Source organism: Gopherus evgoodei, chromosome 5, assembly GCF_007399415.2.
Source record: "Gopherus evgoodei ecotype Sinaloan lineage chromosome 5, rGopEvg1_v1.p, whole genome shotgun sequence".
Taxonomy (NCBI): domain Eukaryota; kingdom Metazoa; phylum Chordata; order Testudines; family Testudinidae; genus Gopherus; species Gopherus evgoodei.
The window spans coordinates 39,531,569-39,548,659 of record NC_044326.1 but is presented as its reverse complement, the minus strand read 5'-3'; the positions used below and the strand labels follow the sequence as shown (position 1 = coordinate 39,548,659).

Genomic DNA, 17,091 nt, shown 5'->3' with positions numbered 1-17,091 from the left:
ATGTGGCACAAATTCAATTTCAGGAAAATGTCATAAGCAATGATTGTATGACAAAAAAATGGAAGTAGAAAAGAGAACACATGTCCCTTATCAATTCCTTTTGTAAAAAAAAAAATTGTGTATGCAATTTAATTTCTTTGAAGCCAGCCCCTGCACTGATATTTTTTTTAATTATTTAACTGTTTCAACAATGTAGTTTTAAAATAATGTAAAAAAAGCTGCTGATTTTATTTGTATGGTTATATTTCATTATTTTGTATAGCTGCATTTTAACAAATTTTACCATTTAAAATAAAATAGTTATAATTTAAGCTATTTCATTTTATTATTTTGGACTGACCTTTTCACAAGTCTACTTATTATGGCTCACTAGTGTGATTATGTGTGTGAATGTTGTGTTTGCCCCTACCATTTTCCATATGCTCTGCCTCACCAACACTGCCATCCGGCGTAGTCCTTTCGTAGTTGTCCTCTGGGAGTGGAAGGGCACCCAGTCTTGGCCCTGATGAACTCTTACTGCTTGGTGTTTCTGACTCCTCCAGACCGCTGTCATAGCAACTCTGCAATGACCCTTGATGGGGGTCCTGAGGCTGACTCACAACAGAAAACGTCACTCTACGAAATGGCTGCAAGAGAAAAGATTCTGAATGTCACTGAAAAGTCTGGTCTTTGAACAAGTGATTCTCAAAACATGACTTAAAATATACGACTATCTTAATGTTGACTAATTGAACATAAAACTTTGACGTTTTGCCTAATTTAAAATAAACAATTTGTAGTCTTTGACATTGCATTAGGAATGTCATGGATTTTTCAGTTTGCAACACTATCAAGTACCTTCATTCAGTCTGGCAATAAATCTGCTTAAAAAAACCTATAATGGGTAAAAGAGAAACTATACAAGATTTACAAGATAAATGCTCAAATTTGAATTATGTCGTGGCTGCTGGTAACACTAACACACACATAGACCTTTTTAAAATCAATGTCTGTGGTTTTGGAAGCCCATCCACGTAAGAAAGATAACAGGAAATAGAAATGTTCAGTCTCTCTCAGCTCTTTTGCCATAAAATTTAATGCCTGGAGATTGGGTATGCTGCCAGCTGACTTTGTAAAGCCTTTAAAGTACCACTGGCACAGCTGAAACCAGATGCTTCCACTGGGACCATTCAAATGTTGATTATTATGGATTTGTGTTCATTCAAAATGTCAGATATTACAGAAGAAATAATTGTCACTATAAAAGTTTACATACTGAACTCTGACAGTCAAGAGTATTCCAAGAAGTGGGTGAGTTCTACTCTCAACATTTAGAAGACACTTAAATGTAGACTGGGAATTAAAAAAAAAAAAAAAAAAAAAGCTAGGTGTCTACCTCCCATTGAAACATGCTACACATTGCAGTTCATTTTAATTAAAGTTAATAGACATTGGATTTTTGAAATATTCTACCAGTAATAACAAAAAATAATAATACATTTGATTTACTACTAATAAACTGCATATTTAAGTTGCAACAAAACCTATAACAGTAGAAAACTAGACTATATTTTAATCTCTAATCTATTTGCACATGACACTTGTTGCAGTAATATACACTAATAAACAAGTGTCGTGCAAACAGATTAGAAGTTACAATATAGTCTAGTTTTCTAGTGTTACAGGTTTTGTTCAGGGGCGGCTCCAGGCACCAGCACTCCAAGCGCATGCCTGGGGCAGCAAGCCACGGGGGGTGGCCTGCTGGTTGCTGTGAAGGCGGCAGGCAGGTGTCTTTCAGCAGTGCACCTGCAGGAAGTCCGCTGGTCCCATGGCTTCGGTGATAATTTGGCAGCACGGACGCTGATGGCACAGCACTGGCGGACCTCCCGCAGGCGCGCCGCCGAAACCACCTTACCAGCGGACCTCCTGCAGAAACGTCGCTGAAAGCCACCTGCCTGCCGCCCTCACAGCGACTGGCAGGCTGCCCCCCATGGCTTGCCGCCCCAAGTACACGCTTGGAGCGGCAAAAAACATAGAGCCGCCCCTGGTTTTGTTGCAATCTAAAATGTATATATAATTTCACCATGCTGTCATTTTAACAATCATATTGACATTATCACTTTGGATTTTCAAAGCACTGTGCAAACATGAATACTAACAAAAGCTACAATCCTCCACATGGGTTTAAAGATGGGTCCCTTTGTTTGACTGAGGTATGCTTGGAAGGTGTAAAGCAATATTTAAGTGTTAATGTTCAATGGGTTGGTAACTAGGTAGCATTATGGATATAAACTAATAAACAAAAACTCCTGGAACAAGTAAATCAGCACAGGTTATAAACTTGATTGTTGCTGTAAACATAAGGAAAAAATTGAGGTTAACAGATATGTGGTATTGTCATGCTAAATCTTCATACTTTAAAGTTTGCTTATGTTTGTTGCTACAGAGTGCCGGTATTTCAGTTTTACTCATGACTCTACAGTACGTCCACTATGAGGAGAAGAGAGGTAAGTGTAAACAGTGCAAAATGGGGCAAATAAAGCACAAAAGATGTGGAGAGCCAATGCTAGTAAAGTGGTAAAAGGGGACAGACAACAATAGAGAGGGTTAGAGGTTCTCTGCAGGGACCCTGGCCCCATGTGATTGATCTAAGCTTCTTTTCCCCTAAGGAACCTCAGCAAGATGGACTGTGATGGTTATATCCCTTGCCACACCACAAGACCAGAAGCCACTCCTCCATAAATGGAACATTCTGCAGCAAATCAGCTTGTTAAACCTCACAGGAATTTTAGAGCCTTTCCCAGGTGTTTTAAAACAGTAGGGTAGAATAAGACCCTTAATATTCTGAACTGTGAGATGTCTGGATCATTTGTTCCCCTAAGGAACCTCAGCAAGATGGACTGTGATGGTTATATCCCTTGCCACACCACAAGACCAGAAGCCACTCCTCCATAAATGGAACATTCTGCAGCAAATCAGCTTGTTAAACCTCACAGGAATTTTAGAGCCCTTCCCAGGTGTTTTAAAACAGTAGGGTAGAATAAGACCCTTAATATTCTGAACTGTGAGATGTCTGGATCATTTGTATTCCATGTCATATGTTAGATTACATATTGTGTTATTTGCTATTGAAAGTTTACACATATACGCATATGTTCACATATGCCTTGTATTTAAGTAATGGGAAAGTCCTTTGTCCTTATAGTTTTAGAGCTCAGTAACTAGCTATCATGTTATCTTTAGTACTGGAGAGAGCCACTTCTACTCACTGCATTTTGTCACTCCATTGGACTTTAAAGAATTTTAAATGGATGCCACAGACATGTCTTCTTGATAATCTGCCATTTTTCTCTACCATGACTTTTTTCAGATAATTTAAGAATGCTCTCAAACACAAGTGTGCACTATATGGAAAGTTAAGAATAAGTAAGTCCAGTAAAGAGCACTATTCTCATTACATTGACAGAACTCACAGGCTATTTCCACTATTCTGACATGGTTGCTATAGTTATTTCTTCACTTTGTGGTTGCTCTGTGACAGGAAAAGCAACTTAGTTATAAGATGATACCACTGCAGTTATTTTTAAATAACTCAACTCCTCTCATTTCTAGTTTTGAAGCAGGGCTGACACACTGAACTGAAAAGTAGGAAGTCACTCAGTGTTTACATATTCTGTAACATGATACTTCTTAACTTTTCTCCTTCTCCCTTGAGCTGGTATTTATATTTTCATTTATAATGACAACATTACACTTACACAGGTGACTTATTATGTTTAGAGAGGATGGCAGGAGCAGCTGAACAATGCAGGGGAGAGCATCTGAACCAGTGCTGCACAGCACATTTCTTTTGTATTGTGACTTTCATTCTGCCTTAGAAGGAGTGCAGCAAAATAGCAGCGTCTGAGAGTAGAATATGTATAACCTCCACACGGTAAGTAAATGTAACCTGGGATGAGTGCCATCCCCACAGAGAGACATTGAATGAGCTTCCGCCGGGATGGGTGGGGAGAAAATGCATTCTAAATTCCAATCCTGGTGAAGAGTGGTGATATGTGACACAATACTAAAGGTACAGAATAGCTGTGAGCAATTTGGTGTGATCAATGACTCGAGTGCTCTGCAGTCTGAGTCACAGATCACTGAATTGACCTCACATTGGCTAAATCCACCAGTTCATACAGAAAACTTACCAGAGGAAGATTGAAGAGAAATGTATTTTCCCTACCTAACTCCCCAAATGAAGAAAAAGGTTGCAGTCCTGTTCCAGCTGAAATAAGTGAAAAAACTCTGCTCAGTGGAAGCAGGATAGCATCCATATTACATGAACACAGAAAAAGGAAGACATTCTGTTATCTTGCCTGCTGTGTGACTGAGGCCTGCTCTACACTACGCGTTTAAACCGATTTTAGCAGCATTAAACCGATTTAACGCCGCACCCGTCCACACTACAAGGCCCTTAATATCGATATAAAGGGCTCTTTACATCGGTTTCTGTACTCCTCCCCGACGAGAGGAGTAGCGCTAAAATCGATATTACCATATCGGATTAGGGTTAGTGTGGCTGCAAATCGACGGTATTGGCCTCCGGGCAGTATCCCACAGTGCACCACTGTGACCGCTCTGGACAGCAATCTGAACTCAGATGCACTGGCCATGTATACAGGAAAAGCCCCGTGAACTTTTGAATTTAATTTCCTGTTTGGCCAGCGTGGAGCTGTGATCAGCACAGGTAGCAATGCAGTCTCCTGAGAATCGAAAAAGAGCTCCAGCATGGACCGCACAGGAGGTACTGGATCTGATCGCTATATGGGGAGAGGATTCAGTGCCAACAGAACTCCGTTCCAAAAGACGAAATGAAAAAATATTTGAAAAAATTTCCAAGGCTATGATGGAAAAAGGCCACACCAGGGATTCAGTGCAGTGCAGAGTGAAAGTTAAGGACCTCAGACAAGCCTACCAGAAAACCAAAGCAGCAAACGGAAGGTCTGGGTCAGGGCCGAAAACATGCCGTTTCTACGCTGAGCTGCATGCAATTTTAGGGGGCTGCGCCACCATTACCCCACCCCTGTCTGTGGATTCCGAGGTGGGGTGTCATATAACCTGGTCCCAGATTTGGACCTTAGCGTCCAAAATATGGGGGTTAGGATGAAAACCTCCAAGCTTAGTTACCAGCTTGGACCTGGTACTGCTGCCACCACCCAAAAAATTAGAGTGTTTTGGGGCACTCTGGTCCCCCCAAAACCCTTCCCTGGGGACCCCAAGACCCAAACCCTTGAGTCTAACAACAAAGGGAAATAAATCTTTTCCCTTCCCCCCTCCAGGTGCTCCTGGAGAGATACACAGAAGCAACCTCCGTGAATCTAAGCAGAGGGAGTCCACCCTCTGTAATTCCAGTCCTGGAAACAAAAGCACTTTCCTCTTCACCCAGAGGGAATGCAAAGTCAGACTAGTAAATTTAACACACACAGACCTCCCCCTGATTTCTTCCTCCCACCAATTCCCTGGTGAGCTGCAGACCCAATTCCCTGAAGTTCCCCACTAAAGAAAAACTCCAACAGGTCTTAAAAAGAAAGCTTTATATAAAAAGAAAGAAAAATACATACAAATGTTCTCTCTGTATTAAGGTGACAAATACATGGTCAATTGCTTAAAAGAAATATGAATAAACAGCCTTATTCAAAAAGAATACAAATCAAAGCACTCCAGCAACTATAGACATGTAAATACAAAACAAAAAACCAACTTTGTACTTACAACTTGGAAACAGAAGATTAGAAAGGAAAAAGGAAAAATCCTCCTCATAGCTGAGAGGGACTCAGGCAGACAACCCAGAACAAAAGACTCACACACAAACTTTCCTCCACCCAGAGTTGAAAAAATCCGGTTTTCTGATTGGTCCTCTGGTCAGGTGCTTCAGGTTACTTTTTTTTCAGGTGAAAGAGACATTAACCCTTAGCTATCTGTTTATGACAGGGGGTTGTAATCTCAACCATGGCTGAGGATTCTGCGGAGGGGGAAGATGAGGAGAAGGAGGAGGAAGAGGAGGACGACCTTGCAGCGAGCACACAGCACTCCGTTAGCCCCAACAGCCAGGAGCTTTTTGTGATCCAGATGGAATTACTCCCCCAGACCTCCCAAGCCACTAGCCCAGACAGTGAAGCCATAGAAACGACCTCTGGTGAGTGTGCCTTTGTAAATATAAAACATGGTTTAAAAGCAAGCATTTTTTAATGATTGATTTGCCATGAGGGCTTGGGATGCATTCGCAGCCAGTAAAGTTACTGGAAAAGTTTGTTAACATGTCTGGGGATTGAGCGGAAATCCTCCAGGGACATCTCCATGAAGCGCTCCTGGAGGTACTCCAAAAGCCTTTGCAGAAAGTTTCTGGGCAAGGCAGCCTTGTTCCGTCCACCATGGTAGGACACTTTACCACGCCATGAATGTAGCAAGTAATTGGGTATCATTGCATGACAAAGCATAGCTGTGTATGGTCCCGGCGATTGCTGGCATTCAAGAAACATCCATTCTTTATCTCGCTCTGTTATCCTCAGCAGAGTGATATCGTTCATGGTAACCTGGTTGAAATTCAGAAATTTAATTAAGGAGACAGAGATGGCCATTTTCCTACTGGGCTGTTGCTTAAAAAAAATCTTTCCTTGCATGTAGCCAAGCGGCGGGAGGGGAGGAAGGATAGCACTGAGCTTTTTTGCGTTTGGCTAGCAGGAATCTTCCCAGCTACCAGCCACTCGGTGGGGGGCGGAAAGGAGGGAGATTAGCAGTGATCTTCCGTGATACCAGCCATGTGGTGGGGGGAGGGATAAAGCAATTATCCTAGAGAATTGGATGGGGGGGTTGGCTTCTGCTGCTGCATGTTAACAGGAAAGAAGTATCAGAGGGCACTATGTATATGAAGGCTGGAGAAGCCGAAAGACAATGGCTTACCATGGCCGCATGCAAGCTGAATTCTGATGCCCGGACGTGCGTCTGTGAGATCTGTAACACCAGAGCCGCAGGCACTCAATATTAAGATGCAAAATGCGACCTTGTAGTGAAATCACATGTGCTATGTAAGGTGAATAGTGTTGTTCACTGTGAAAGAGTATAACCATTGTTCTGTAAAATGTATCTTTTTAAATACTTCTCTCCTTTTTTCCCTCCCTCATGCAGCTGCACATTTTTCAAGCCTCCCTACTCCATCCCGAAGGCTATCTCAGATTAGGCGGAGGAAAAAGAAGACGTGAGACGAAATGTTCTCGGAAATCATGGAAGTAACCCGCAATGAAAGAGCTCATCTGAATGAGTGGAAGGACGTGGTAGCAAAGTACAGGAAAGATGCCAGTGAACGTGAGGACAGGAGGGACCAACATGAGGATAGGAGGGATGAACGTGAGGATAGGAGAGACGCTCGAGATGAGAGGTGACGGCAGGAAGATCAGAGGTGTAGGCAGGAAGATCAGCGGTGGCGGGATGCAACGCTGGAGCTGCTGCATGATCAAGATATCCTCCGACGTCTGGTGGATCTTCAGGAAGAGCAGCGGGGTCACAGAGTGCCGCTGCAGCCTCTGTGTAACCACTCTCACCACTCACCATGTTCCATATCTTCCTCACCCAGATGTGTAAGAATGCGTGGGGGAAGGCTTCGTGCACCCACCCACCCACCCACCCCCGTGGACAGTCCAACCAAAAGGCTGTCATTACAATGAAATGTGTTTAATGGCCTTTTCCTTCCCTCCTATCCTCCTCCCAAACCACACCCGGGATACCTTGTCAGTTCTCTGCCTCTTTTTATAATTACTTTTTATAATGAATACATGATTTTTAAATGATAGAGACTTTATTTCCTTAAGCAAGCTGTAATCGAAGGGGGAGGGTGGGTTGCTTACAGGGAAGGAGTCAATAAAGGGGGAGGGTTCATGAAGGGGAAACAAACACAGCAGTCACACCGTACCTGGCCCGTGATGAAACTCGTTTTCAAAGCTTCTCTGATACGCACCGCTTCCTGGTGTGCTCTTCTAATCGCCCTGGTGTCTGGCTGTACAAAATCAGTGGCCAGGTGATTTGCCTCAGCCTCCCACCCCGCCATAAAGGTCTCCCCCTTACTCTCACAGAGATTGTGGAGCACACAGCGAGCAGCAATAACAAAGGGGACATTGGTTTGGATGAGGTCTGAGCGAGTCAGTAATGTGCGCACCAGCGTGCCTTTAAACGGCCAAATGACCATTCTACCACCATCCTGCACTTGCTCAGCCTGTAGTTGAACAGCTCCTGACCACTGTCCAGGCTGTCTGTGGATGGCTTCATGAGCCATGGCACCAAGGGGTAGGCTGGGTCACCAAGGATAACTACAGGCATTTCAACATCCCCAACTGTTATTTTCTGGTCTGGGAAGTAATTCCCTTGCTGCAGCAGCTTAAACAGAGCAGTACTTCTGAAGACACGAGTGTCACGAACCCTTCCTGGCCATCCCACGTGGATGTTGGTGAAACGTCCCTTGTGATCCACCAGTGCTTGCAGCATCATTGAAAAGTACCCCTTGCGGTTTATGTACTGGGTGCCCTGGTGCTCCAGTGCCAAGATAGGGATATGGGTTCCATCTATCGCTCCCCCACAGTTAGGGAATCCCATTGCAGAAAAGCCATCCACTATGACCTGCACGTTTCCCAGTCACAACCTTTCGTAGCAGCAGCTTAATGATTGCTTTGGCTACTTGCATCACAGCAGCCCCCACAGTAGATTTTCCCACTCCAATTTGATTCCTGACTAACCGGTAGCTGTCTGGCGTTGCAGGCTTCCAGAGGGCTATTGCCACTCGCTTCTCCACTGTGAGGGCTGCTCTCATCTTGGTATTATGGTGTTTCAGGGCAGAGGAAAGCAAGTCACAAAGTTCCATGAATGCCCTTACGCATGCGAAAGTTTTGCAGCCACTAGGAATCATCCCACACCTGCAAAACTATGCGGTCCCACTAGTCTGTGCTTATTTTCCGGGCCCAAAATCGGCGTTCACTGGCTAGAACCTGCCCCATTACCAGCAGGATCTCCAAAGCGCAGGGGCCAATGGTTTGAGATAATTCTGTTTCCATGTCCTCATCACTCTCGTCGCTGCGCTGCCGTAGCCGCCGCCTCCTCCTCGCCTGGCTTTGCAGGTCCCGGTTCTGCATAGACTGCACGATAATGCGCGACCTGTTTACAACATCCACTATTGCGGTATTGATATCAGCAGGGTCCATGCTTGCTGTGCTATGGTGTTTGCACAGTTCACCCAGGAAAAAAGGCGTGAAATGGTTGTCTGCTGCTTTCACAAAGGGAGGGGTGAGGCTGTACTGAGAACCACCCGCGACAATGATTTTTGCCTCATCAGGCACTGGGCTCTAAACCCAGAATTCCAAGGGGGGGGAGACTGCGGGAACTATGAGATAGCTATGGGATAGCTACCCACAGTGCAACGCTCCAGAAATCAATGCTAGCCTCGGACCATGGACGCACACCATCGAATTAATGTGCTTAGTGTGGCCGCGTGCACTCGAATTTATACAATCTGTTTTATAAAACCGATTTATGTAAAATCGGAATAATCCCATAGTGTAGACGTACCCTGAGGTGCAGTGTGTCTGTCCTAGCCAACGCTCCCCTTAACCTCATGTTCATGTGGCAGAATATGCTATAAAAGTGAATGCCTGAAACTATTGTAAATAGTATTCTAAAAAAATACCCCAACATTTAAGAGAAGAAGGGAAGAAGCTTTGTTTTTAATCAGAACAGCATGTGTACATAAGACATATACATGCAGCTGTTTTTTGGCAAGAGGAATACATTCTGCTTCCCAGTTGAGATAATATATATATATATGCACGTCTGATGGTTACATTCTCCCTTGAAAAATGTGTATTGTAACATGCTGCAGTGAAAGCATCCTATAATGTGAGATACCAGACAAGCAGGGATAACTCATATTCACTCCCACAGTAAACAGTGAAACATATAAAAGACAACACACTAACAAGTACAGACAAGACACATATATACAGGTACAGAAAACTGCAAAGGGCAGGGAGAACTCCAGATGATGTAAACTGGTGCAACTCCATTCATTTTAATTGCCATGGAGTTTTGCTGATTTGCACCAGCTGATAAACTGGCCCTTTATTTTGTGCATGATGGTTAGCGTACAGAGGTGTGAGGCTAGGTCTTACCATTCTGTTAAAGGCTTTGTCTGGAGTAGAGTTCAAGGAGTGATGGTCGCATGTATTAGCTAAATTCTCCCTGACTGCACAACTGTTTTACGAATGTCTTAGATGTCTTCTCAGCTCATTACTTAGATTAGAAGGTCTTTGAGGCAGGGATCATTTTTTGCTCTGTGTTTGTATAGTACCTATTACAATAGGGTCTTGGTCCAAGTCTGAGGCTCTTAGGTGTTATTGCAATACAAATAAATAATAATAAATTCTGGCACTATGCAGAAAAGTGTGCCTACATTGTGACCCAACTACATACCCCTACCCACAAAAAAAAATCTGGATTCAGACTTAGATGCTGTTCTGCAAAATGGATATAATCTATCAAGCCAGGAGTTATCTGCAAGAGAGACTGGGTGATCCGATCACGGCCCATAACAAATAAGGGTACACCTGCACTGCAGGTGAGGTGACCAGACAGCAAGTGTGAAAAATCAAGACAGAGGTGGGGTGTAATAGGAGCCTACATAAGAAAAAGACCCAAAAATTGGGACTGTCCCTATAAAATCAGGACATCTGGTCACACTAACTGCAGCTGCGAGCATGCTTCCCAGCATGAGTAAACAGACACATGCTAGCTTTGTTGTAGCTAGCACACTGAACATGGCAGTGTAGCCAGGGGTAGCACAGGCAGCAGCTCAGTCTAATGCATGAGTACAACTTTGCCCAGATGCCCATGGTACATACTCAAGCAGTTAGCCTGAGCCACTGCCCATGTTATCCCACCTACACTGATATTTTTAGCATGCTACCTAGAGTGCATCTGTCTACTCGTGCTAGGAATTACGCTCTCTGCTGCAGTGTAGAAATACACTAAAGGTCTGATCCTTCCTACAAGGTGCTAACTACAATTACAAGTTAGTTGAAGTTGGTGGTGTTCTGAACCTCACAGAGATGCTCAACACTTTTCAGGATCTGGCCCTAAAATGCAAAGACCATGCCCCTCATCCCAGGTTCCACCATGGAACTACTCAGCCACAGCTCAGACCATCAATAATTGTAGGGTATGAATAAGGTTATGGTAAATCAAGAATGTAGTGCAAGAGGTGTGCTTTGTGATTTTTGCCTGCTTCCCCCAAAATCCTTGCCACACACACTTTTTCTGTTTACCACTAGGCAGAAGAAGTCACTGACCACTGGGCATTCAATCCCAAATGTTTTCATTGCCACCCACTCCTAGAGATTCTGCTTTAAAACATGAAAGCCTACTCAGGGGTATGATGAATCAGTGTATCCTCCCTTTCCAGCTAGCACCACCTCTTTGGGGTCAGGTTGTGTCAATTAAATCCCACCCATGCTGATTTTGCCCTATCACAAGATCCAGAATAATCCGATTATTACTTTAAAAAAATGAAAATCCTTTTTTTTTCATTTAAATTATTGCTTATAGGTTTTGGAGTCCTGTAGAGTGATGCCTTTAATGAGATGTGAGGCATTCTCCAACTAGAAGATGTGAATAGATGTCAGGGATCTGAGAACCCCTTGCCCTTCTCATATTGTTAAATTTCCCAGGTAGGTCTTGAAAGACAGAGAGGAGATCCAAAAGGAGATGAAAAAGAGGAATGTGGTATGGAAAAGGCTGAAAGCCCTGAGCATGGTTATTATTATTTATTCTCTACATTTAAAAATGTGATGGAACTTCTGTGAATTATTAAAAATTAACATTTTAAAACACATTCAGCTTTTAATGTTGCCATTTTTCTCTAGTGCTAGTCTGAGTAGGAATTATCTGACACAAAATTAACACACATAATATTCAGTTCAGTACAGCCCATTTAGCCCATTCCACTGACTTTAAATGAATGCGATATAATTCTGGCAAAATCCTTTCTCCAAGAATGATGTGCTAGTTAATTGGTACTTTGCAGCATTTACTCCACGTTTAGAGACAATGCAGACATTAGAATTCTGAACTCTATATTGCATGACTTCTAAGAATCTTCACAGTCAAATGTATTAAAAATGTTCAATGTATCTTGCCCCATGGAGTAAGATCATGGCCTGTACTGCCCTGATAAAAAGAAACAGACATTGATGGCAATATGTTTGCTATCTGAACAATTAAGGAATATTGATATTGATTAATTCAATACATATTAAAAACAGAAAATTCTGGACATATATAGTTGTTCACCATGGCCCTTATAATAATCAAGAACAAGATGCCAAGCACCATATAACTGGGATAGTATAATCTGTATACTACTGGATCAGGACACTACTAATCCTAAAAAAACCTGAAGTATTACATCTTTACTTACTTTGAAAAAACCTGACTGACTTTAACTGGGGGCATTTGGAATTAAGGCTGGAGATATAGTTCACCTTCATGCACAACACAAAACTGTAGAGTGTCCATCATTTTTTTAAAAGAGTACTGCCAACGAAGAGGAATGTATGTTGACTTACATATATTATGACCCTTTCAGTAAATATATTTGATTAATGATATTACTGACATGAAAATTCACTTTATACATTCCTTAACCTCTGATCAACAATATCAATTTGTCAGCTCTCAGATGTCAACATATTATGAAAGACCAGTTACTATCCTACAATAGTAACTGCAGTCCTTTGAGATGTAGTCAGTGTGGCACCCACTGTAGGTACATATGTGCCTCGTGCATGCAAGATCAGATATTTTGTATTAGTACTGTCTGTCAGGACTGCACTTGCACCCTATTCTCCTCATGCTTTTCTGCAAGGGCATAAAGGGTAGAGTGGCCCCAAGCCTCCCTCAGTTCCCTCATAATTTGAAGCCCATGGTAGCTGAGGGCTCTGGAAAGTAGGGATGAAGGGCATGTCATTTAGTCCACACTGACTACAACACCTCAAAGAATCACAGTTGCTGTTGGGCAAATAAGTGTTCGTTCTTTCTTCTTCGAGTATGTGTCAATGTGGACTCCACTTAAGTGACTGGCAAGCAGTAGCCCCCCAGGATGTTGGGAATGAGGAGTTCCAGCTGCATCAGTCAAACAGTGATTGTACTACTACTCTCCTGAACTTGGCATCTGATCAGGCAGGTAAGTCCAAGACATAGCATCTGACAAAGGTCAATGAGTCACTCTATGTGGCCAATGTACAGATTTCTTATACAGGCACATTTCTGAAGCCTTTAAGACCTTTAAGACTATTGGCTAAGTCAGTAAAAAGACATGGTGACAGTCTGAAAGATTTGGTCCTGCCTCTCTCTCTATATATATAGCATTATCCTGGAAAAGCTGAGTGTGTGAAGCATCGTTTCTATTGGCACTGAATGTGACTGCTGAAACTATTAATGATCCTGGGTTTGGGTGGGAATAAAAGTGTTCAAAGTTTTATGAAGGCACCTGATACTGCTTCTCTACCCTTTAAGATGTAGGTTGGATGGCAGCTGAGGTTTGCCAGAGCCCCTTGGCTGTTTCCAGTATGCCTTCATTGATCAGAATTACAATTCTGGCCAGACTGGTGCTGTCGGGATGTCAGAGAGTTTGAGTGATTTCCCTTGTATGACCATTGTTTGGATATCCAGGGTCTCTGCTATGTCAGTTAGGAGATCCTGGAATGCTCTGAAGTTATCAAATGCTGGTGCCAAGGCTGGTGTCACCATCTCATCAGATGACAATGATAATTCCTTTGCGGAGAATGAAGGTGCTGTTGTTCCACCCAGTTTTTGGGCACTGACCATTTGCTCAGGAATTTGTGGTCTGGGTACTGATACCACTGTAGAGCCCAATCTCCTCTTCTTCCTAAATGTAAAGGAGAAGGATCTGCAGGACATTTCAAATGACAGTTCCTAGTAGAGCCACTCTGGGCAGGGTGTCAGGATATGCAATTACTAGCTTGGTTGCAACTGGTCACCCCAATGCTATTCCTGCATCTTTCATACTGACACCATACAAGAGAGATCTCTAGGATCATGCTCAGATGGTAACAGTAAGGCATCTCTGTTTGGAGTAGACCAGTGACAGTGGAGTAGGACGAGTGAAGAGGTGTAGTATTCTCTAAATGACACTGCCAAGGAAGGATGTCTTTATGTGATTCCAAGCGTAATGTTGCATTGGTACAGATGATGTCCCCAGAGAGGATCTCCATGGTTCTGTGAGAGCGTACTTTGGTCTTGTAATCGGCACCATGGTCAGTGCAGGTGCCTTCATTGTTATCAATGCTGGTTGTGTCTATTTGCCTAGCACTACTCTCTTAGCAAAGGACTTAGACTCCCTATCCCTGGCGAACTGATATTTTTTTCTCTCTATGGAGTGGTGCCTCTCTATGCTAGGGGCCATATTTGACTTCCTCTCGCATCAAACTTCCTTTTAGCTTCAAGCTTCTGTTGAGGCACCAGTGCGAGCTCCAACTGTGGCATACACATTGACACATCCTTCAAGAACAGTATTTATGCATCAGCTGCAGTGGAGCAGATAAGGATATTTATGACAAATAAAGCTCATAACTTCATTTCATATCCATTAATTTAAGCAGGAGTCCTTGGTTAGATCTAGATCTACCTAAACTTTGAAGTTTTAAAACAAAACCATTTGTAAATTAAAATGACTGAGGGGAAAAAAAAACAGTGGACATATTGTTGAAATATCACATAAAGAAGTCAGTTTTAACCCTGTAAAAACTAAAACTTTGTCCTAGATAAATTTTTGATCACTAATTTTTATTACAATACCTACCAAGGGGGTTTATACTTGGAAAAAAATAAATATATCCTTAACTATGGAGTTGCTCCTGATACATTTATAATGAGATTACACAGGCAAATTGACACAAGAGGTCTCCAAATGCTTGGCAAACATGGCAACATATCATTAAGGGCTTTTATGTTTTGGCTGTACCATTTCTAATGCCCAGTGATTCTAGCATTGTGAATCAAAATGATAAAGCTGCTCCAGACCCAACCAAACCCACTGGTTGCTGCTCAGCATTTTTTCCATACCCCCCAAAATTCTTACTGCTACTGCAACTCAGTAAATGGAATGCAGTTGTGTCTGCTAATGGTCCTCCTCACCCGCGGCTCACACACCGGTGTCCCCCACATGCTCTGCTAACAGGGCATGGATATTGATAACTCTGCCATCGACTGTGTCTGCCCACAAGGGGAACCCCTGCAACACTTCTTCAAATTTACACACAGGTATATAATGAATTCTTTCCCGTTACTCCTTAGTTTCATGAACCATGCTTCTTCTCTCTCTCCCACTCCATCACTGACTGAGATAAATTATTCCCTATATGACCAAGAAAATTAAATCACATTAATACTTTTACCTTCTGAGGGATGGCCAACCCTAATTTCAGTTACCAGCACTTTGGATGCATATACAGGCAGATTAGGCAGAAAGATAAAGCAAAAGTAATAGCTGCATCATACTTAAGCTTGACACATGCTTTCCATTATAAGACAAAATTGTCCTCTAAAATCCCCAGTATATTTTTTTCTCCCCAGTTTTCCTTCTATTGCAAGATTCCCTTGCACAAAGATGTCTGTCAACGAGTTTTCAATCTGGATTGGTGACTGTTTTTGAAAACTCCCTTTTCCATTTTAATTCTGTGTTGTGAGTAAGATCAAGAATTGTTTCTGTGCCTCGGGTTTCTCACTAGTTAGGTCTCCAGAACACTCTTTGGTTATACAGATGGGTCGCAATCTGGAGTGTGCAGAGTGCACTTTCTTTAAATTTTAATGGAGTAAACCCAGTATTCTCCTTTTTTAACACTATTGTATTTTTTGAAAGTATGGACTAATTGGTACTTCCTTATTATTTGTAGCAGAGAAAAATATTGTGTTTCCTGGTATCTCTACATTATTTATGGACTGTGCCCTTTCAGCCACTTTCCTAGTCTCTGCACAGCAATTATTACTGTTTTTACTCCAATGTGATTCAAGATCCTGTTCAGCTATGCCTGTACTGTAATGGAAGGGTGGATGAATGAGTCCCTTCTATACTTAATTGAGATCCAGGTATATAATGTGGTTGGCAAGCTACTGGAAGCCTGATTTTTGGAAGCCTGTCTGGTTTCTGAAGGAACTTCGTCAAATAAATTCACTTCTCAGCTTTACCCTGTGGACCAATCTGGTGGCTGGACAATCCCAAGATTGGGAAGAGAGGCACTAAAGAGGTTTAAGGCATCTTTGCTCACACTCCTCAAGATTCCCCAAGCACAATTGGGATGCAGACAGGGATGTAGCCCATTTTGCCAAGGTGTATCAGACTACACAAGAGCTCTGATTATTCCCTAACTGACATCAGTTCTGTACCAGCATTACTCTTTATTTACACAAATACCTTTGGGCCCAAGGTATGAGGCAGTCAATAATCAGGCCCATGAAGTCTGCAGCATCAGAACTGCACTCAGGCAGCAGCACTGGTTGACATCACAGCAACTCTTACTCTCCTTGCTTTTCCATAAGACCTAATAAGGAGGGGTAGGAATTCGGACAATGATACTGACACTGAAATTTAGTATCACTTAAATTCAGTGATAGTAACACTGAAATTTAGTATCACTTAAATTTAGTAACAACAGCAGCCATTACCATCACTATACTAAAATAATTATTGCTCACTTTCCTTGGTGTTTTACTTATCTTCATTACTTCCACTGCTGTTGGTGTTTATCCAACCACAGATATTTGAAAATGATGCTCTAAAGCTAGATGAAGATATTATGAAAAATCACCACCCATCTCAGAGAGTCAATCAATGTCATATGCTAGTGAGATAAATATAATGACATTGATATGTGTATGAGACAGATCTGCAGAGTGGAAGAACAGCAACATCAACTAATCACGCAAATTCAAGGTGTTTCTTTAAGCACTGGATTTTTGACAAAACATGCAATTATACTTTTCTTTGTATTCTATCTTAATTATTAGCAGCTTGTT

General features: G+C 42.4%; 1 protein-coding gene across 1 annotated transcript in view; it reads right to left on the bottom strand.

Annotated features, from left to right (window-relative positions):
* PCDH7 (protocadherin 7) overlaps positions 1-17,091 on the bottom strand; it is a 391,928-nt gene that overhangs the window by 208,627 nt on the left and 166,210 nt on the right. Inside the window, exon 2 of the mRNA XM_030563484.1 lies at positions 410-626. Coding sequence (XP_030419344.1) covers positions 410-626 — 217 coding nt within the window. The remainder of the gene's footprint in view (positions 1-409; positions 627-17,091) is intronic.